This window comes from Diaphorina citri, unplaced genomic scaffold (assembly GCF_000475195.1).
Source record: "Diaphorina citri unplaced genomic scaffold, Diaci psyllid genome assembly version 1.1 scaffold2748, whole genome shotgun sequence".
NCBI lineage: Eukaryota > Metazoa > Arthropoda > Insecta > Hemiptera > Psyllidae > Diaphorina > Diaphorina citri.
The window spans coordinates 1-23,311 of NW_007380165.1; the positions used below are offsets into that span (position 1 = coordinate 1).

The following is a 23,311-nucleotide window of genomic DNA, read 5'->3' on the forward strand; positions in this document are numbered from 1 at the left end:
GCGCCTTAGCAATAGCCCCCTCTACAAAACAAACAAATGTTACTTACTTAAATGTCTCTTTTGTTTTATTTTATTATTATTATTATTTTTTTTTTTTCAGAATTTATGCAATTTTCTAGCTCAACCCAACGTGCTAAAACACTTGGACATTTCCAATACGGAGTGTACTCTGGAAACTGTGAGTATAAGTATACTTATACTTATTACTTAAGTGTTTTATTTGTAGTAATAAGTATAAGTTTAGTAGTGTTTTATTTCGACTTAGGGGACCCTAAAACCGATATTTCTACCCATTTCTCGATTTGCAAAATTTGGACCGATTACCATCATTTCCGTGTATTGGTTTCCCTAAACATATTGGTAATTGAAAGTAAAAAGTACAAGTAGTGCGTTATTGAGAATAAAAGGGGGTGTTAAATGGGATGTCTGGCTGGGGGACGTTAAACAGGGAGTATACCAACCTGAATTTCCCTTGCTGATCAGACACGTTTTTTGAGGGAATATCACGAGTTTTTCTAATTCGTCCAAGTTTCCTAAAGAAATTTATGAGTGGTCTTAATTCTCGTTTACTTTTGCAGTTATGCCTGACTGTCGGGGACAAGGTGTACTCGTTTCTCACATCGGAAGAAACATCAGGAGAGACAGACGCTATGATTCAAGCCCTATCCACTGCCATGCGACAGATATTCCCCACTGTTCCACTCACGTAAGTTACCTATCACAGCCAATTGGTGATTCTCATGATTTTTTTTTTATTATCTCAGAAAAAACTATAAAAATTAAAAAAAAAAATATTGAGACTAAAACGAAGAAAATGCGTTCACTAGATCGTGTAAGACCTTAGCAGATACAGTTCCCTTTATCCAAACCCTTAAAAAAAAATCGTCAATGATTGATTGTTTCTTCTTTCAGCAGCCTCTGTGACCTAGTGGGTATCACACCAGGCTTGCACACCGGTGGTCGCGTGTTCAAAAGTTTTTTTTTGGCTCTGTAGTTGGAGTTCGGGGTGCACTCAGCCTCGTGAGCACAATTGAGTAGCTACTTTAAATGTGTAGCGACCAATGGCGAAAGTACCAGTGAAAAAAAAAAAAAAAAAAAAAAAACCAACCTTTAAATTTCATGAGAATCATCAATTCTGTCAGAAACGAGAGGGTTTTGCCAGCCTAGTTAACTTAGACGACTTGGAGTTTAGCACTCCTGTAAACGCTAGGTCGCGGGTTCGAATCGGATTTTATACTAAACAGATAAGATTTCTTCTATCCTGTCTTCCTTTCTTTGATTTCGGGACGATAAGACCTACGTCGTTACAGCTCACTCCATCTTCTTCTTCCACTTTGCTCTTTTCCCAATTTCATTTGAAATATTAATGAAAAACACTTGACTTTTGGTTTTTACTTAGTTTGTGTATTTTATCGATACGTACGTATTTCGGGTGTTACCCATCTATCAAGACAAGTAGAAATCTTTCATTTGGGGTCAGCATTTCCCTCTTTTAGTCCCTCTCCACAGTCCCCTATTCAGCTCCCTCTATCTAACTTCTTTTTACATTTTTGTCAATTCTGTTAAAAAAGAGAGGACTTGTCAGCCACCTAGTTAACTTAGAGTCTTAGACGGTAGCGCGCCTCTCTGTGAAGCGCTAGATTGAGGGTTTGATCCCCGTCCCGGGGCGAACTTCTGATCGTAAATTGACGGTTTCTTTTTTCTGTCCTCCAGTCACATCATCCGCAAGGTGGACATCCAGCCGGCGCAGCGTCTACAACACATACGCGACGCGGAGCTAGCCATGCGTCACACGACGCCGGAGTCCCGCGCTATCGGACCGTGCGGCGGATTCTCGACGCAGTACGCGTGTATGTGTGACTATCATGCGTTACCGTATAGGGAGGAGGTCGCATATGCGGTGCGGTGGTGGTACCGAATTTGCTGTTGAATACTGATCTCAGGACAACTTTCAGTACCTATATGGTGTCGATCGTATAGGGAAGAAGTCGCATGGGTAAGATAAATTCGGATCCCGCTTTTTACGGTCGATTCTCGCCGGGCCGAACTTTAAATAGAATAGAATATACCCTGCTTATACTGCCAGAATGAGACTGAAAAGTCCCTTTACTCCCGCAGTCCAAGCAAGGTCTTATGTATTTGGTAGAATATTCCACATCCTATGCCTAGGTATCAAATTAACAGCCATTCCGAGAATAAACCTGATATGTATATTGGTTTATTCTCGGAATGGCTGGCTTTCTCCTGTCCCCTCCTCTTCTTCGATTTCGGGACGATAAGACCTTCTTTGTAATTAATACTTTCCCGCTATCAAACCTTAAAGACAGAAATGAAGCAAATGTCTCTTCGCGTCCATCCTGACGAGGGACATACTACGGGGTGGGTATGCTACGACACAGATCCGTAAATACGATTTTTTTTTATTTAATATTATTATTTTTTTTCAATGGATTGTTCATCAGCCGAGCAGTATGAGTATGATTTTTTTTTTTTTAATGCAAATAGTTATTTTTATTCTACGATCCCCCGTAGAGTAAACATCTCTCTCGCGTATTTTTGGTCTGATGATGAAAATCTGGGTATTCTCGAAAGCTCACCAAACTTTCTTCGTTGAATGTCGATTCTCAATTGTCTTTTTAATTTCCCCCCCACGATTTTATAAGAATGACCTAATAGCCGATTTCGTATTCGAACAGCATTTTCCCTCAAGGGTTGCCTTACACCTCAGCCACTTTGAGCTTTTTGTGTACAGACCTAATAGTCAATACCTCCTGCATTTGTAAACAACAGACAACGATTTTCGTTTCCTATTTTCCTCTCAGGACGTGGACAACATATACTTAGCGCACGGCACCCGCGAGCTCAACCTGAAAGAATTCGACTATCTGGACTTCAAAGATCTCGTCGCTGTCATCTCGGGCCTGGAATATACATTTTTTTTTCTTCCCATATCCCAGGTTTGGCGTGTAACGCGAGCATAAGTCAAGTCAGTCTAGACCTGAGCTACATGGAATATAACACCTGGTTTACCTCACTCCGAGCTAGCGGTATCAAACTAAGCCATGACTGTATGGATAGGTGTTTGCATGTGCTCCGCAAGTCCCTGAGTCTACAGTGCTTGTATTTGGACAATATTCAAGTCAAATGGTAAGCGTGCGTCTGCCTTGTAAGCGGTGGGTTGAGCTACATTTTTTTGTTCCACTAGTTCTTGAAAAAAAAACGAGTGATATCTTCCAAAAAAACTTTTCGCGTGAAAAAAGTTTGCCAAGTCCTTCCCCCCATTTTTCCCCAGGTCTCGCATGTAACGAAAGAATCAGTCAAGTCAGTCTAAACTTAAGATACAATAATCTTTTGTCCCACTAGTTCGAGATCCCCCAAAAAAACTTCATTTGTGAAAAAAAGTTTGCCAAGTTTTTAATTTTTTACCTAGGTTTGGCATGTAACGAAAGCATCAGTCAAGTCAGCCTGGACCTGAGCTACAACAACCTCTCCTCACACGGGGGCGCGCACGTACTCGAGTCATGCATTCACGGCGTGCGGTGTCTGGCATGCCTCGACCTGACAGAAACCGGCATGGATTTAGACCTGGGCTCCGTCCTAAGTGCGATCAGCAAGAATAAGTCACTCCGGACCCTGGTATTAAATAAGAATCTGGTGACTCTGAAAGCCAAGCACATTGGGACGGTGATTAACGCCCTTGTGGACCTTATACAGGTAAATGTTTGTCATGATTTTGTTTCTTTTTACAACTATTGCCTATTTATTGGATTAGTGTCTATAAAAAAAAGAAAAAAAAATCCCCGATTACATTACATTCCTTCAAAATTGTACCTCGGCACCGCTTTGCCATACTTTAAGGATGCTTTTCTTCCTCTAGGCAAGGAAAGTAAAAATGCGAGTGTCATGGGTCGAAGAAAGAAAAGACAAAATGCGCCTTGTGTCTTTGCCTGCCATGGAGATGATCCCGGGTTCGATTCTCAGACTTGACAAAAAAAAAAAAAAAAAAAAAAAAAAAAAAAAAAACCGTCCCCCTCAGGTATGCTGACTTGAAAAAAGTGGTTATTTTGCCGATTTAAGAAGCTATAAGTATTACAGATGGACAAGATTGCGGATCCCAGTCTTCCATAGATCGCGAGTCAATACGACGCACTCTGGTGGACAAAGCGGGAACTGTGATCAATAGGAAAATCAGGTAGAGTGACCTTGAACTATCAAATAGCACGCTCGTGAAAGCTCGGAACTATTCGGGTAGAATCGGATCCCAGTCTTCCATAGATCGCGAGTCAATACGACGCACTCTGGTGGACAAAGCGGGAACTGTGATCAATAGGAAAATCAGGTAGAGTGACCTTGAACTAACAGCACGCTCGTGTAAGCTCGGAACTATTCGGATAGAATCGGATCCAGTCTTCCATAGATCGGGAATCAATAGAAGTGTGTTTCAAGGCTGAGTTTTTAGCTAAATCCCCGTGTGAGGGATGATTATTTCGTAGCAATGAAAGAACTGCTACTTGCTACACTAGACTCGTGTGGTCTGTGTCGTAGCATTCCCATCCCGTAGTATGTCTCTCATCAGATGGGCGAGAAGAGACTCAATACTTCCCATTTAGGTGCTGGACCAATACGAGAACACCAGAAAGTAACCCGTTAAAACAAGTTTGTTATTGAAATATGAGTGCATTTTTTTTCTATTGTAGGCATCGAACCCGGGACCTTGTGCAACCAAGCATTGGTCTAACCGTGACTCGATTGTTATTTGTTTCAGGGAGTTGAGTGTAGCTATTGCAGCCAGTGTTGCGGAAACAGTATCTGACAATGTGATCAAAGCAGTACTGAAGTCATACATAAAAGGAGGTCACAATCCTGAGACAAGCCAGCCTAGTGTCTAGTTGGCTTGATAGGTAGCGCATCTGCCTTGTAAACGCTAGGCCGCGGGTTCGATCCCCCCGGGGCGGATTTTATCCTGAACGGATAATGTTCGTTCTCGGAACGGCTAGCTTTCTCCTATCCTGGCTTCCTTCTCCCTTCAATTCCGGCACTATAAGACCTTAGCAGTTACAGTTCCCTCTGTTAAACCTCTTTTTTTATCGATTTTTTTTCCTTTCAAGTGGCAGCTTTCTCCTGAAGGAACTTTCTTCCACCGGAAACATTTCATTAATTTAGTTCTCTTCTATATATCCCCTCTCAGGACGTGGACAACATATACCTCGCGCACGGCACCCGCGAGCTCAACCTGAAAGAATTCGACTATCTGGACTTCAAAGATCTCGTCGCTGTCATCTCGGGCCTTGAATATAACACCTGGTTTACCTCCCTCCGAGCTAGCGGTATCAAACTAAGCCATGACTGTATGGATAGGTGTTTGCATGTACTCCGCAAGTCCCTGAGTCTACAGTGCTTGTATTTGGACAATATTCAAGTCAAATGGTAAGTCTCCAGTGCTTGTATTTGGACAATATTCAAGTCAAATGGTAAGCGTGCGTCTGCCTTGTAAGCGGTAGGTCGAGGGTTCGATTCCCTCCCGGGGCGAACGAACCTCAAACAGTTGAGGTTCGTTCTCGGAACGAGTACCTTTCGAGAAGTTCGGCAACGTTGCGCCTGGTAGGTTTCCGGATGGGTGACCATCTGGACAATCGCCGTGGAAGTTTTATTGTGACATTGATTATCATTTTTAGTCCGTCCTTCCTTTATTATTACAATAGTAATAAAAAGGTATAAGGGACGGACTATTGTATTCGCTTCTGTGTCGTCTGTCGGTCTGTGCCCATAGAAGGACTTAATATCCAAACCTGGTCGACCTATATATCAAATTAAAGGTCTTTTTACCAGGAACACGAAAGTGGTGGTGCAAATTTTGTCCAGAGAACCAAAAAGCAAAAAAAAAAAAAAACTTGTCTTTGGGGGATTTTTTTCACATTTTCTCACACAAATGAGCTCTGATCTTGAAAACTACACCACCGAGGTAGGTTTGTGACCACTACACCACCGTGACCACTACAATAATATGTAGACAAGACCGAAAACTAGGTAGACATTTTTCTAGAGGTATCTATCTATTATTTATTATCGATTTTGTCAGATTTTTGAAGTGTGGACCACATGGACCGTCAGTCCGCACCGTTCACACTTCACATCTGGTTAGCTTGGAGGGTAGCGCGTCTACCTTGTAAGCGCTGTATCCCAAGTTAAATTTTCCTCCCGGGGCAAATTTCATCCTAAACGGATAAGGTTCGTTCCCGGAACGGCTGGTACATATTCTCTTACCCTGTCCTCCTCTATTCGTTTTCGGGACGATAAGACCTCCGTTATCATATCACAGTTCCCTCTATCAAACCTTTTAAAAAGGGGAGAGGAGTTGATAAATTTGCCTTATTTCTCTCGATTTTTACTATTCAAATCCCAATATGACGGTAAGACATGTAGCAGCTACTTTTTCCTCTATCAAACCTCTTTAAAAAAGCCCAATAATTTACGACCTTTCTGCTTCCTCTTATTTTTCCAGACGAGTACAGAAGCAATGCTGAGGGTGGCCAAAGACCAATGTCCGACCGTCATGTGTGATGCTCGGATCAGTTCGGATCTTCTCGGCCATAGCACGAACCGGATCCAGTCTTCCATAGATCGCGAGTCAATACGACGCACTCTGGTGGACAAAGCGGGAACTGTGATCAATAGGAAAATCAGGTAGAGTGACCTTGAACTAACTTTTCACCATGTCGAACTTCTATTCTATTTTATTATGAGACTGGTTGCTTCTCTCCCGAGAGAGTGTGCAATTAACACTGCGACCTCTGTAGATCTATTGTGACCAGTATTTTTTCCCCTGCCCGAGCTGCTATTCCCGGGCCTTGATGGAACCTAGAAGTACCCTCACTGGTATATTTCACCCTCCTCAGTTTCTCTGAAATTCACCTGCAGCACCTCCACGGAGTCCGCACACTCAAGTTTATTCCAGAGAAAAGCTGCGAGTTCATATACTATCCCATTATGAAGATACCAAAAGGTGTCATCTAGACCAGAGAGCTAGCTCAGGGCCCCCGAATCGTAGGGGTCTGAGAGATATTCAGGTACATAATTATGTCGTTGTACCCTACTTCCTGAGACGGACTTGACCGTAGTCCCATTCAGGTACCCTCAAGAGCCACTATTATTTGGGAAGTGGTTAGTCGTCCATGAGAAGTGAATATACTTTGACTAAATCATTGTTTGGCATTCATTAAACTGCCTAGGGAAAGTGTGAATTGAAAATGATCTCACGAATTGCCTGGTCAGTTTACGCATGCTATAGAATACCGAGGTATTATGTAGAATGCCGGTAACATATATAAAAAAAAGTTAGAAAAAGTTGATAAGCGCTGTCAGCCAGTAAGAGTTGAGATTGTCTATATGTGTAAAGGCGTGTCCACACATAGTCGACGGCCGTCGGACGTGATCGATTATCGATCGAAAGCTGGTCGACTATGTGTGGACACACCTTGAGATTTGAGATATATCTTTGGTATGGACGACTAAGCCATTTCCTTTCATTTTAACACACACCCCCTTTTTCTTTTCTTTAATACCTATGTTATCTGAATGTCCAATTCTGTTAACTAGCACTTCCTTTGTTTGCCAAACGCATTCCTTCTGACCTCAACCCTTACAGGTTTTTTTTTCTTTCCTAATTCCCATCGGATCGACGGCAATTATAGTAGTTTAGGACAAACAAAGACGTGTGATGTTCTCACCAGATTTTTTTTTCTTTTTTTTTATGTAAACCTATGCCTATATTTCTTCAAATTTTCATGATTGAATCACACATTTTATCTAAAATCCCTCCCTCATTTCCCACGGTTTTCCAGGCGGTTCCCAATTGGTGTCGCCCATTTCCAACGTCTCCCAAGGTCTCATCAGCCTGAATCTCTCCCATTGCGGACTCACCAGTAAGGGAGTGAATCAAATCTGTCACGCGCTCACCCTGAATAAAACTATGGACTCCACGCTGACTTATTTGAATTTGAGTGACAATTCACTCAAAGACGATGTAACGGTAAGGACAAAAAGTAGTGAGATCCCCTAAAAAAAACCTGTTGAGTACAAAAATGGTGCCAAGTTTGTATTTACCTTTTTTAACAGTGTGAAATCTGAATCTTTTGTCTCTATTTCATTCAGAAAATTTACTCTTACAACGAAATTAAGTGAAATTAAAGTAAAGAAAATAGAATGGGGGAATATTGCATTTTACAAGATATCTAGTGACAGATACGTAACAAAGACCAGCTTACTCTAGCTGGGGGACGTTAAACAGGGAGTAGACCAGCTTAGTCTGGCCGGGGGACTTTAAAAAGGGAGGACACCAGCGTGAAATTTCCCTTGCTAAAGAAATAGCCAAGGTTGAGTGCAAAGGGCATCCTCTCGTGAAATTTTTGTAGCCAAAACCAGCGGCTGTCCTGAACGACATTTCATACAATACTATGGGAGAACTTTGAAGAACATCTTTCTGACTCCAAATGAGCTCATGTGACGTGACGTGATGTGACGTGATGGTAGTGTGTTTCTACCTTTAAGCACTCATTGATTGACTTTTTCCTTTCCTTTTCTGCCATCCGTTACTTTAGAAATTGGAATATTTAAACTTGGTAAGTTCTTGCTAAAGCTTGAAAGACACTATAGTTTGAAACACAGCCCAGTAGATTAGCTCATATTACGTAGTTTTAGTTTACAATGGATTTGTGTTGCGTTTTATTTATTTATTTATTTATTTTTTTTTTTTTTGTCACTAACAAACTTCCCACTTTGCAAAAGTTAGGACATAATCTTATATATACAATAGTAGATCTGTCAGATGACAGGTTTCAGCAGAACCTTCTCCAGCTTTCTCGATCTTGGGCATCATTCTTCATTTGTTCATAAGTCCTTCCTCTTAAGATGTCAAGTGGGAAATGAAGAGGAAAGTTCAAAAGAGTTAAAGCGTACTACTGTGGGTTAAATCTTACAAATGATTGATTCCGTAACTGGCTGTTGCGGGGCTTACTCAGCCTCGTGAAGAAAATGAGTAGTTATCTAGCTATGTAATATAAATGAGCATAGCAACCGGTGTCAGCATGGTAGATAAACATTGGATGATTATTGAGATATTTGGAAAATCCTACAATGTTGCAGTGAGCACCAAAGCTGTGTTATGATATAACACTATGGGTCAAAATGTAATGTAAATGTAAATGCAGTTTCTTTGTGTTATTATATCACAACTTTGGTGCTCACTGCAGCATTGTAGGATTTTTCCCAATGCCCCTCGATCTACTTCCTTCGAATTTTATGTCCATGATTTTTCTTTGAATGAAATAATCTTACCGAAGAAAAAACTCTGCATGTCTGAAATATTGAGTAAAAAATTTAGACGTGGATTATTTGTTGTGACGCATCAGACTCTTCAAAATTTTACAGATGAAATAAACAATCAAACAAACTCTTACGAACTAATAACAAGCAAACAAACAGAGACACAAATATACAAATGAACAGAGAGAAAGAGGAAAATTTTCTATTAAAAAGCCGGTGCTCCAAACGTCATTCGGCTGTTAGGAACACAGCATATTGATCAGAATTCAAAATGAACTAAAGAAAAATTGTCAACAAGTTTCCATTTATATTTGAAAGACAAAAAAACTCAGAACATACATTTTTCATATAAATGGTATACCCATCCGTATAAGCAGAGCTTGTGCCACGGATGGGGAAGCGCCAGAAGTTTAAACTTGGAAGATGGAGCAGGGGTTCCCTAGTGTGATGTTGTTTTCTGGAGATGTTTCTTTTTTTTTAATGCATGGTCATAGAGGAGACAGAATATATAATATATTATTCTGAAAAGTATATAAAAAAGTAAAAAAGTGATGACATTAAGAAATTAATGAGTCAAGAGATACAATGTGTGTCATAGGACAAGACCCTGATGATGTAAACAAACATTTTGCCCTCAACCCATTAATCAAAACTGTCTTTGCTGTTGAGAATCATTTATGGGCGTTTTTCATTAATTTGGAGTGTTTGAATCCACTTGATCCCTCTTTCTCATGTGATGTGTTCTAGTATTATTAGGGAGCGCGGTAGGCGGTAGCTCTCCGCCCCGCCAAGTCAAAATTTGACAGTTCTTTATTATATTACAATTTTAAATCACTTATTGTCCCTTTTCCGATTTGTTTTGTCTCCTCAGGCCACCCCCCAGTTGTCTTCGAAACGGAAGAGCGTCAATGGGCGTAAGTTGCGGCCCAAATCAGTGGTGGACACGGCGGAGCGAGGCTCAGCGGACGATATTCCTGACCTTCTCCCTTCCCTACCCACCTCGGCTGAAGGTAAGGGCCTCCTAGATTTTGTAGAAAGGAAGAATTGAAATACATGTATACCACCACTTGCTTTGAGAATTTTGATGATACCAGATCCTTAAGAATGAAGGAAATCTTTTCTCATAGGTTGAGTAAAAGGGAGTAGATGTGTAGGGAGAGTGACCGAACTTTGTCTCACTAAGCCATCCGTCTGTACAGTTTTTAACATACTGCTTTTCAAGAGGTTTAATAGAGGGGACTCTAACACCAGAGGTCCCATCGTCTAGAAATCCAAGAGAGAAGGACAGGATAGGAGAAAACCAGCCGTTCCGAGAACAAACCTTATCTGTTTAGGATAAAGTTAGCCCCAGGCAGGAATCTTTTTTTTTTTTTTTACCTATAGGGAATTCTTATAAATTTACTTCGAAAGCATGTTTACATCTCTTTTTTTTCTAACCAATTTTTTTCTCTTATTTTCCAGAGAGTCTTGACTCCGTGACCGAACTGCCGGGCAGCTCCCAACTGCAGCACCTCGTCAAGAGTCGCCCGCGGCGCGCTAAGACCCGCGCCCCCACGCGCGCCACGCCACTACTGTCCGCTCAGAACTCAATACCCAGGCTGGAGGATGAGGGGCTGGACTCGTTCTTTATTGCCACCCCTAGCCTAGGCAGTGGCGGAGGGAGTGTGAACCACACGCCTGTCCTGTCTCCGCTGTCTGATGATAGGTGAGTGGGACACGGAGTGGGTTAATGTTAGGTGAGTGGGACACGAAGTGGGTTAATGATAGGTGAGTGGGACACGAAGTAGGTTAAAGTGGGAAATGAAAAGGAAAGTTCTAAAGAGTTAAATCGTACTACTGTGGGTTAAATCTTACAAATGATTGATTCCGTAACTGGCTGTTGCGGGGCTTACTCAGCCTCGTGAAGAAAATGAGTAGTATCTAGCTATGTAATATAAATGAGCATAGCATGTGTTTTAAGAGGTTTGACAGAGGGAACTGTAACTGCTATGGTCTTATCGTCCCGAAATTGAAGAGAGGAGGAAGACAGGATAGGAGAAAGGTATTCTCAATAAACTGATTAAAAGAGTTCTTCTTTGTCTTATTTCATTTATTCTGTGATTGTCTCCTTTACTCTAAAGGTCTAAAGTTATTGCTTTTTACTTTCCCTATCCTATAGGAAGGAAAGTATTTTTTGACGGATTATTTGCCATGGATAAAATGATAGTCTTTTCGTATAGATAAATTTGTTAACTTCCTAAAAAGCAACAACCTTGATTGCCCACCTATTAGGCGTCATAACATTCTGAAATTAAAAAAGAAAAGAAATAAAATAACCCCTACGCCTTCTCTTAGAAAGATGAAAATAAATGAAAATGTAACAAAAGTAAAATCGCAACAACCTACTTTCAATAAAGAATATTTAAAAACTTGTGTCTTTGCTTAGAAAAGCTTAAATTATCATATAACAAGAACAAAGTAGAAATTAAAAAGAAAGTGAGGAAATAAAAAATAACTATTAAAAATAATTAAATTAAAAATGGTTCTCAAAAAAACATTATCTGAATCAGAGGACGAAGATGTTAGTAGTAGTGATGGTTCATCAGAAGAAGGAAAAGACCACAGAACTAAACCGAAAACAGACGATAAAGTGAAAGGCGAAGAGAAAAACAGTAGGAAGACAAGTGAAAAAGAAAGCGAAGAAGAGACAAGTAGTGATGAAGAAAATGGAAAGAAAAATGATGAAAATGAAGATGGAAAAGAAGAAAGTAGTGATGAAGATGATACAAACAATAATAAAGAAGAAGAAGATAAAGGAGAAAAGAAAAGTGGGCGTGGAAATGGAAAAGAATCAAATAAAGATGACACAGAAGATGAAAGTGAAGAAGAAAAGGACATCAAAACAGATAATAAAGAAACGGATGTAAAGAAAAGTAATGAAACAGACCCAAAAAAAGAAAGCAGTGAGGAAGAGTCAGAAAATGGTGAAGAAGATGATAAAGAAAAGAAAATTAATAGTAAAGATGGTGAAGAAGAAAAAGATAGCAAAGCCGATATCAATAAAGAAATGGATGATGAAAATGTCAAAACCTCGACGGAAACCAGCAAAAGCGACGGTACAAGTAGTGATGACAATGACGTTACTGTCAAGCGTACTGGCAAAAAAGATACTAAACATGATCAAGGCAAAACCGCCAAAGATATTGAAAATGGTAAAGACAAAAGTGACATAAATGTTAAACGCATTGCCAAAGATATTTTTAAAAAAGAAGTTTCTGATGAAGGCAAAACAAAAATAGAAAACGCAAAAAGCTCTGTGAACAAAGACAAAGAAAAAGTTGATGAAATGAAACAATCCTCCAAGAACCCTCACGTGACGTGATGGTAGTGTGTTTCTACCTTTTTCTTTTGGGAAGATTTTGTTTATGTGACGGGAAATATGGGGAAATGTCCATTGATGTTATACCATGTTTTTGTTCATTAATTAACAAGCAAACAAAAATTGTACGAAACTAAATTTCAATTTTGTGTCCACTCATACTAACGTGTCTACATACCGTATGGTCAGTGAGATACGGTATGGTTTATTGTTGTTATTATTGTCATAACCAGCAAAAGCTAGTTTTTGTAAAATAACTAATTTTATTTAACCAACAATGGCTTGACTAATATTTACCTAAAACCAGAATGTCTGTAGCATGAAATATGGCTGTTATCCCTACCGTAACCTTAATTTAAAGTTTCGAACCCATATAAAATGTTACGAAAAGTGTTATTGTAAAAATCTGCAAATGTCTTATCTTCTTTAATAAAACCAAAGAGGAAGACAGAATGACAAAGCCAAGCCAGCCGTTCCGAGAACGACCCTGAACCTTGTTTGAATGAACCTCAGAGATTCGAACCCGCGACTTAGCGCTTAAAGGCAGGCTACCTTCCAAGCTTATTTGTTTAGACTCTTTATTTGTTATAATATATATTTATAATAGAATTCAATGTACACAAATACATACAATTAGAAACAAAGGGCGAAATTATTGCTTGGGGACCCTGTGGCAATTTCTACTATTCACCAGCTTACCAAAGCTGACAACCGACAAGCCTTAAATCAAAATCTCTTGCTTCCCCTTTTTTCCAGCAGTCTGAGCTCTGCCCCGGACACGCCCAATCACACCGCTCCCTCCGACCCCCAGACTCCTTCTACTGCTTCCTCTCATTGCTTCTCCAACACGACCACAGGCAAAACCACAACGCTTCCTCATTTGAAATCCAAAGTGACGAGTGCTGACGATGTTCCCCGATCTCGGTCGAGTGATAACGTCGGCACTTCGGCCGGATTCGGAAAGCGAGCGAACACAGTCGATCTGAGTGAGTATTGTTACAGTCGGAACCTGACCAAATGGGGGAAAAAGTCGTGGCCCCTTCATTTGTAATCGGGAAAGACATTTTTGTAACTGGGGAAACCTGGCGGGGATTCCAACCTGCGGTCAAAACTACCTGATTATGGTCAAATCTCAAGGTTTGACATCCAACCTGCGGTCAAGCATTTTTGGGTCGGGTGAAAGCGACATCCAAACTGCGGTCGGTTGACTATGAGGGGAAAATAAGAAGAGTAGGTATTTAAAAAAATGAATTGAACTTGGTTAAGCGGGGAAAAAATTCCTGATCCCTTAGATATTTCCAAGTAGACAGGTTCTACTGAATACTTACAGCGGACAATCGACGAATCTCGGGCGCTATTGAAAAGCGACTTGCAGAATCTACCGAAGACGGCCGAATCGGAAATCGACTTCTCGCGGAACCTACCGAAGGGCTGCGAAGATCGCGTACAACTGGCGAAGTGGAGATTGGTAGAGATCGTGAGAGGGAGGATAGGGAGGTTAGAAGACAGACGGATTTGACCAGACAAGTGAAGAGCAGTCTGGTGTTGGATCTTGAAAGTGTGCTGAGAAACAAGGTAACTCACCAACTTACAAATTTCAAGAGGTTATCGTCCCGAAAGCGTTATCAAAAATGTATACAAATATAAAACCATCGACCATCACAGAGAAAATTCCAAGCTTGATTTCTTCACTTTCTGCGAGGGTTGGTACTATGGTCAAGGCTCCGTTGAGACCGATTCTATTCATTAGCATGGTTTGTTTATTTTGTTTTGTTGTTTATTTTGTTTTGTTGTTTATTTTGTTTTGTTAGTACTAGGCTCTGAGTGATGGTCGATTCTCCGTTGTGGACGCCCACTTAGGGAGAACTTTTTTTTTTCAATATCTAGTAAATCAAGTCTTTTATATTGATTTCTTTTCCTCTTTCTCCCCTCCAGGCGAACCGTTCTCGGACAGCACCCCGACCTCCGCCTCCTCAGTATCCAAAATAGACGGCACTCATCATTTGAAACGTAACACCAAACTAACTGGTACTGCTGTCGACTTGATCAAAGCTAAGAAATCCGCTGTCGATAGTTGTAAGGTAGGTTAATAGTAAGAAATCCGCTGTCGATAGTTGTAAGGTAAGTTAATAGTAAGAAATAAAGACGTGTGATGTTCTCACCAGATTTTTTTCTTTTTCTTTTCATGTAAACCTATGCCTAGATTTCTTCAAATTTTCATGATTGAATCACACAGTTTATCTAAAATCCCTCCCTCATTTCCCACGGTTTTCCAGGCGGTTCCCAATTAGTGTCGCCCATTTCCAACGTCTCCCAAGGTCTCATCAGCCTGAATCTCTCCCATTGCGGACTCACCAGTAAGGGAGTGAATCAAATCTGTCACGCGCTCACTCTAAATAAAACTATGGACTCCACGCTGACTTATTTGAATTTGAGTGACAATTCACTCAAAGATGATGTAACGGTAAGGACAAAAAGTAGTGAAATCCCCTCAAAAAAACCTGTTTGTGTACAAAAATGGTGCCAACTTTGTATTTACCTTTTTTAACAGTGTGAAATCTGAATCTTTTGTCTCTATTTCATTCAGAAAATTTCCTCTTACAACGAAATTAAGTGAAATTAAAGTAAAGAAAATAGAATGGGGGAATATTGCATTTTACAAGATATCTAGTGACAGATACGTCTCTATTTCATTCAGAAAATTTACTCTTACAACGAAATTAAGTGAAATTAAAGTAAAGAAAATAGAATGGGGGAATATTGCATTTTACAAGATATCTAGTGACAGATACGTAACAAATATTTAAGTAATAATTTAACTGTTACTTGTAAGCACTAGGTCGCAGGTCCGATTCCCGCCCGGGACAGATTTTATCCTAAACAGATTAGGTTCTTTCTCGGAACGGCTGACTTTCTCCTATCCTGTCTTTCTTCTCTCTTTGCTTTCGGGACGATAAGACCTTGGCGCCTTAGCAATAGCCCCCTCTACAAAACAAACAAATGTTACTTACTTAAATGTCTCTTTTGTTTTATTTTATTATTTTTTTTTTTTTTCAGAATTTATGCAATTTTCTAGCTCAACCCAACGTGCTGAAACACTTGGACATTTCCAATACGGAGTGTACTCTGGAAACTGTGAGTATAAGTATACTTATTGGAATATACTTCTTATATTAACTAGTGTTTTATTTCGACTTAGGGGACCCTAAAACCGATATTTCTACCCATTTCTCGATTTGGAAAATTTGGACCGATTGCCATCATTTCCTTGTATTGGTTTCCCTAAACATATTGGTAATTGAAAGTAGAAAGTATAAGTACTTAAGTAGTGCTTTATTGAGAATAAAAGGGGGTGTTAAATGGGATGTCTGGCTGGGGGACGTTAAACAGGGAGTATACCAACCTGAATTTCCCTTGCTTAAGTTCTGAGGGCGTTCACTCGTAAAATTTGTAGCTAAAACCAAATGTCAGCCCAAAGCACTCACCCAAGTTGGGGCTAATTGAGAGGCTGACGAAAAACGCCGACCCCGTCTGTACACGGGAAAAGGCGAAGAAAAAGCAGAAGAATAAACTGGGTTGGTTAAATTCCGATTCTCTTTGCTTCCCCAGATTTTCGGAGCCCTCCTCCGAGGCTGTGCTACCAATCTAGTCGACTTGAACGTATCGCGTAACGTTTTCTCAACGAAGAATTCGAGTAAGCCGGGGAAACAAGAGCTGCCGCTGTCGTTCAAACAGTTCTTTACGAGTGCCCTGAACTTGAAATCCATCAACATTGCCTCGTGTAAACTGCCCCTGGAGGCGCTGAAACATTTGCTCCTAGGTGAGTGAAAGCTGACTTTTTTTTCGAATTCTACAGGGGTATTTTCCCCCCTCCCCCCATATCAATGTAATGAATGGAATCCATCGAATCCAGATCCATAAGGAAAAACTTGGTTTCAAAATCCAAATCTAGTGAAAGGGAGTTTCAAATCCATCGATTGCAGGTACTTTGAATCCATCGAATCCGGATTCGTTGGATAAAAAAATACCCCTCATGTAATTGTGTAAAGGGAGCCGCGACCTAAGCTGCCATAATCTGTCCTGGCACTAGTTCTTGGGCTACAAAAATAGTGAAATCCCCCGAAAAAACTTCATATGTAAAAAAAAAAGTTTGCCAAGTGTTTTTTTTTTTCATTTTTTTTTCTTCCCATATCCCAGGTTTGGCGTGTAACGCGAGCATAAGTCAAGTCAGTCTAGACCTGAGCTACATTTTTTTGTTCCACTAGTTCTTGAAAAAAAAACGAGTGATATCTTCCAAAAAAACTTTTCGCGTGAAAAAAGTTTGCCAAGTCCTTCCCCCCATTTTTCCCCAGGTCTCGCATGTAACGAAAGAATCAGTCAAGTCAGTCTAAACTTAAGATACAATAATCTTTTGTCCCACTAGTTCGAGATCCCCCAAAAAAACTTCATTTGTGAAAAAAAGTTTGCCAAGTTTTTAATTTTTTACCTAGGTTTGGCATGTAACGAAAGCATCAGTCAAGTCAGCCTGGACCTGAGCTACAACAACCTCTCCTCACACGGGGGCGCGCACGTACTCGAGTCATGCATTCACGGCGTGCGGTGTCTGGCATGCCTCGACCTGACAGAAACCGGCATGGATTTAGACCTGGGCTCCGTCCTAAGTGCGATCAGCAAGAATAAGTCACTCCGGACCCTGGTATTAAATAAGAATCTGGTGACTCTGAAAGCCAAGCACATTGGGACGGTGATTAACGCCCTTGTGGACCTTATACAGGTGAGTGTTTGTCATGATTTTTTTTTACCTTATCAAGATAAAGATATCAATGGACTGACTAATCATTTTCTTAGGGAACAAGGGATTTTACAGATCAATCATTTGACTAATTTGATAGAGATTTGCAAAGAATCAGTTCAATTGGCCATTGGTGATTCATATTCCTAGTTCCTAGAACTTGATATCCTTACTCCACCCCTTTCAGTCAATTACAAGCCCAACTATCTTGAAGATTTAGTCATTTAGTGTATCTCTAATGTTTTGTTGTAGAAATTAGAGTAGTTTGATACAGAAATGTTAATATTGATGTTATTTAAGTAATAGGCATTGTTAAATTTATCTGTTCCACTGTTGGACATGAGTTGTGATAATGCCCCCTCCAAATCCTGTAGCAGGTTACTGAAGAATTTTTATTACCAACTAAATGCTTATGTTTGTTTATAGTCAGGAATGTTTTTAATCCCTCTAGCAGTAGTGTGTTCTTCTTGTTTAAAAGCTAAGAAAGCACCACTCCCCTTCCTTTCTGATATTGTTTCTATATTTTTTAAACTTGAATTCCCTTCAGGAATGAGCTTTTTAGGCCGTCCTTCCTTTATTATTACAATAGTAATAAAAAGGTATAAGGGACGGACTATTGTATTCGCTTCGGTGCCCTCCGAGCAAGCGGTATCAAACTAAGCCATGACTGTATGGATAGATGTTTGCATGTACTCCGCAAGTCCCTGAGTCTACAGTGCTTGTATTTGGACAATATTCAAGTCAAATGGTAAGCGTGCGTCTGCCTTGTAAGCGGTGGGTCGAGGGTTCGATTCCCTCCCGGGGCGAACGAACCGCAAACAGTTGAGGTTCGTTCTCGGAACGAGTACCTTTCGAGAAGTTCGGCAACGTTGCGCCTGGTAGGTTTCCGGATGGGTGACCATCTGGACAATCGCGTGTTGCTGTTTTTTCCCGGCCCGGCCCCACTCAGACTGGGTGAGGTTAATGTGAGTAGGCGGATAGCTTGTGGCCGAATAGAGTCTAAACCCCCCGTGATTAGTTTTTCGTCACGCCTTGGAAATTTTACTGTGACATTAATCATCATTTTTATGGCGTAGTGATCACTGCGCTCGCCTTGCACGCGGGAGACCCGGGTTCGATTCCCGGCGGGGTCAAGAAATTTGTATCATGCAAATGATTATGTCGAACTTAGTTGACCCAAATCTATTTTCATATATTGATGTTCGCAGGATGATGATTGCTCAATCCAGTCTCTTTCGATAGCAGATTGTAAATTGAAAAACGAAATGAACAATGTTCTTAGTGCTCTGGGCACTAACAATAGTCTACAAGTTGTCGACATCACTGGCAATTTTATAGGTAAGACCGCTTTCTTCTGATCACTAAATCACAAATATTTACAATCGAAATAGGAGTGCAAATTATTTCTCGATGCGATGGTGGGATTCCAATATCCTGCTAGAATGAGACTAAAAAGTCCTTTTCCCCACCAGTCTAAACAAGGTCTCATGTATTTTATGGGTTTAATAACATCCTATATAAATGTTTACAGCAGAAGATCTTGCTTGATTACTAAAAAAAAGTAAAAAAAAAGTTATGAGATCCCCGCAAAAAACATTCAATGTTCTCTTGTTTCTCAGGTGATGTCGGGGCCCGCCTCCTAGCCAAATCTCTCCAAATCAACTCCTCCCTACACACCCTCCACTACGATCGAAACAACATCACCCTAGCGGGCTACTCAGAATTGGCGTATGGGCTAGAACACAACCGCACCCTCAAAGTACTCTCCTACCCGACCCACGACATTTTGCCCTGTATGAAACTGAACGCTGAGAAGTGCGAACAAGTCCTGCGGAAAATTCAGACGACCTTGTCGAGAAATATGCTGCGAGGTATGGAAGAGTCTTGGCGTACTTTTGACATCCCAGAATGGTTTTTTGGGGGATTTCATTGCTTTTTGTAGTGATATAATAAAACTTGGCGTACTTTTTTATACCCCCAAGATGTTTTTTGGGGGGATTTCACTACTTCTTGTAGTGATATAATAAATGATGTGACCACGCAAAGAAGAAATCATATTACCTTGGCATATTTTAATATCCCCAGACAAGTTTTTTCGAGGCGATTTAACTACCTTTTGTTGTGATGACGTTGAGGGGAACAAAACTTGGCATATTATTTTGTGCCCAAGAAGAGTTTTTTAAGGAGATTTCACTAGTTTTTGTAGTGATACAACTAGGGAGAAGGTTGAAAGTAGACGGTACTTCCGTTTATATAAGTAAACTTAGCATACTTTTCACCACAAACATTTTTTTTTTTTTTAGATTTCACTTGATTTTCTGACGATTTATTCGAGAAAACGGTCTTGAAGAACTGTATTTTTTTAGAAGAACTTTGAGGACGTCCGGCGTGCAAGCCTTGTGTGATACCCACTTACCCACTCGGCCACGGAGGAATTTTTGGGGACATTTGTGACACTTTAAGTACCTGTGTTCCTTTTTCAATCTATGTTTTTTGTGTTCATGTGTTCCCAGGATGATGATTGCTCAATCCAGTCTCTATCGATAGCAGATTGTAAATTGAAAAACGAAATGAACAATGTTCTTAGTGCTCTGGGCACCAACAATAGTCTACAAGTTGTCGACATCACTGGCAATTTCATAGGTAAGACCTATTTTTTCTGATCACTAAATCACAATTATTTACAATCGAATAGGAGGGCAAATTATTTGTCGATGCGATGGTGGGATTCCAATATCCTGCTAGAATGAGACTAAAAAGTCCCTTTCACCCCACCAGTCTAAACAAGGTCTCATGTATTTTATAATTTTATGGGTTCAATAACATCATACATAAATGTGTACAGCAGAAGACCTTGGGAACGAATATTATCCCATCAGGATAAAATCCGCCCCGGGCGGGAATCGAACCCGCGGCCTAGCGCTTACAAGGCAGACGCACTACCAACTAAGCTAACTAGGCTGGCACTAATGATATTTGTTTGATAGAATTGTTATTCTTCCCGATTTCAGCTCGGGGATAGTAAGACCCGATCATCAACACCCGATGTTCTACGAAGTATATCCACGGATTCCTCTCGCAACAATAGCTTCCTCTCGTCCCGATCACAATCCGATTCTAGTCCGATCGTAAGTAAATTAGAATTTACCTTCTTGAATATACCTTTAAAAATAGAATTTACCTTGTTAAAAATACCTTTAAAAGTCTGGCTGGGGGACGTTAAACAGGGAGTAGACCAGCTTAGTCTGGCTGGGGGACGTTAAACAGGGAGTAGACCAGCTAAGAATATGTAAAGTGGTGTAATGATATTTACTAACGTGTTGAAGCGCCTTATCGAAAAAAAGGTAGTGCAATGTTCAAGAAATCCTAGCCAGTAGTTATTATGAAACAATTGATTCAAACCTATTTAAACAAAACTAAATACTTGAGCTTTTTTTCCATCCAAAGTCAAAATGTGACGAGCATTGGTACGATAATGACTATTGGGTTTTTTGACTTACTTGAGCTTTTTTTTTAATAAACGTACTACCTGTTCAGTGGTAAGTTTCTAAGTAGACAAAAAATACTAGTAATTTTTCAAGGGATGTTTTTAAACCCAAATGGCCAAAACTGTAGTTGTGAGCTTGTGAGTTTCTCATTTTCACTCGGAAATGGAATACAACTTTTGACGATTTAACTGGCGCAGTCAAAACGTTGATGAAAATTTCACTCTGTCAGCATAACCAAGATAGGTACATACACCTAAGTTTTCTATTTAAGAACTACATTTTTTTTTTATTATTATTATTTTTTTTTTTTAAAGATGAGTGTTCCACCGCCGTTTTTATTTTGTAGCAGTGAAACAACTGCTACATTAGACGCATGTGGTCTTTGTCGTAGCATGATGCCCATAAGCCCATCCCGTAGTATGCCTCTCATCATTTCAGAAGCCACAAGTCACAACAGTGAAAAAGAAAGCTCCTCTTTCTGTTTAACCTAACTTTATAATAACACTGGTCACTGCTCACTTGTGGAAGCTCCTTTTTGTCGCAATTTTTCATTGTTGTGGCTTCTGAACTAGTACGATAGATTGAGGATTCTGTAACTTTGTGAAGGTCCATCTTGACAAGGTAGGTTGAAATGATAAACATATACTTCTTCACTATTTGTACCTACAAATTTGTACAAGCATACAAATAGTGAAGAAGTATATCTGAATATGAAAATAGCATTTACTCTTCACTGGTTTTGGTTGATAGGTTTATTTTATTGTAACATGACTTAACTTACAATTATATGTTATATGTTTATCATTTCAAGAAGTATATGTTTATCATTTCAACCTACCTAGTTCTGAACTGGTACCTCGGTTATATTCTATTTAAATCCTCACTATTTTTCTTCAGGTAATAAGTGAGGATGAAGCCTCAACGAAGGCGAACGAAATCAACCTCGCCCTATCCCTCATAGAGGATGCTGAACATTGTAAATCCCTCATGTCTACTTTACTGACGGATTGTGTTCAGAATATCATAGAGGGCAACGAAGTTCATGCACAGTTTGGCAACATGGCTCAGGATTTGACGTCTTCCATACACGATTATATGCAGGTATGTTTCCAAATTAAATTAAAAGTTGAAAAAGTAATTGTAAATATTTATTGATTTTCATTATTACAATAATAATAATAGTGCTTATTTATACTGCTCGCATAGGACTGAAAAGTCCCTTTACTCCAGCAGTAGGCTACTACTATTTTTACTTCAGCTTTTTTTAATAAACGTACTACCTGTTCAGTGCTAAGTTTCTAAGTAGACAAAAAATACTAGTAATTTTTCAAGGGATGTTTTTAAAACCAAATAACCGAAACTGTAGTTGTGAGTTTCTCATTTCCACTCGAAAACGGAATACAACTTTTGACGATTTAACTGGCGCAGTCAAAACGTTGATGAAAATTCTATTCTGTCGGCATAACCAAGATAGGTACATACACCTAAGTTTTATATATTCGGTTATGGTATTTGTTCAGAAGCCACGACAGTGAAAAAGAAAGCTCCTTTTTGTGTTTAACCTAACCTTATAATAACACTGGTCACTGCTCATTTGTGGAAGCTCCTTTTTGTCGCAATTTTTCATTGGTGTGGCTTCTGAACTAGTACGATAGATTGAGGATTCTGTAACTTTGTGAAGGTCCATCTTGACAAGGTAGGTTGAAATGATAAACATATACTTCTTCACTATTTGTACAAATAGTTTGCACCTACAAATTTGTACAAACATACAAATAGTGAAGAAGTATATCTAAATATGAAAATAACTTTTACTCTTCACTGGTTTTGGTTGATAGGTTTATTTTATTGTAACATGACTTAACTTACAAGTATATGTTATATGTTTATCATTTCAACCTACCTAGTTCTGAACTAGTACCTCGGTTATATTCTATTTAAATCCTCACTATTTTTCTTCAGGTGGTAAGTGAGGATGAGGCATCCACCAAGGCGAACGAAATCAACCTCGCCCTGTCCCTCATAGAGGATGCTGAACATTGTAAATCCCTCATGTCTACTTTACTGACGGATTGTGTTCAGAATATCATAGAGGGCAACGAAGTTCATGCACAGTTTGGCAACATGGCTCAGGATCTGACGTCTTCCATACACGATTATATGCAGGTATGGCTCTCTCTTTAAACAAGTTTAGTGTTTCACTGCCATTTTTATTTCCTAGCAATGAAACAGCTGCTAAACGTGGCATTGCAGCTTTTGTTTTAAGGTGCCCTTCCAGCGCAAGAAAACCTTAAACGGATAAGTCCTCGGAACGGCTGGCTTTCTCCTATCCTGTCTTCCTACTCTCTTCGG

At 39.9% G+C, this 23,311-nt stretch overlaps 1 protein-coding gene across 1 annotated transcript; it reads left to right on the forward strand.

Annotated features, from left to right (window-relative positions):
• Positions 1 to 578: 578 nt before the first annotated feature.
• Positions 579 to 23,261, forward strand: LOC103519483 (capping protein, Arp2/3 and myosin-I linker protein 3-like; the record flags this gene model as incomplete). Its single annotated transcript, XM_026830968.1, has 23 exons — positions 579 to 706; positions 1,714 to 1,897; positions 5,189 to 5,427; positions 6,090 to 6,150; positions 6,503 to 6,684; positions 7,894 to 8,029; positions 10,193 to 10,331; positions 10,783 to 11,026; positions 12,346 to 12,678; positions 13,436 to 13,665; positions 14,010 to 14,156; positions 14,615 to 14,755; positions 14,956 to 15,143; positions 15,737 to 15,814; positions 16,289 to 16,499; positions 17,170 to 17,453; positions 18,680 to 18,809; positions 19,091 to 19,382; positions 19,985 to 19,994; positions 20,483 to 20,599; positions 21,857 to 22,060; positions 22,922 to 23,125; positions 23,238 to 23,261. Coding segments are annotated over 23 exons (3,906 nt in total), but the record flags the coding sequence as incomplete, so codon positions are not given.
• Positions 23,262 to 23,311: the final 50 nt, after the last annotated feature.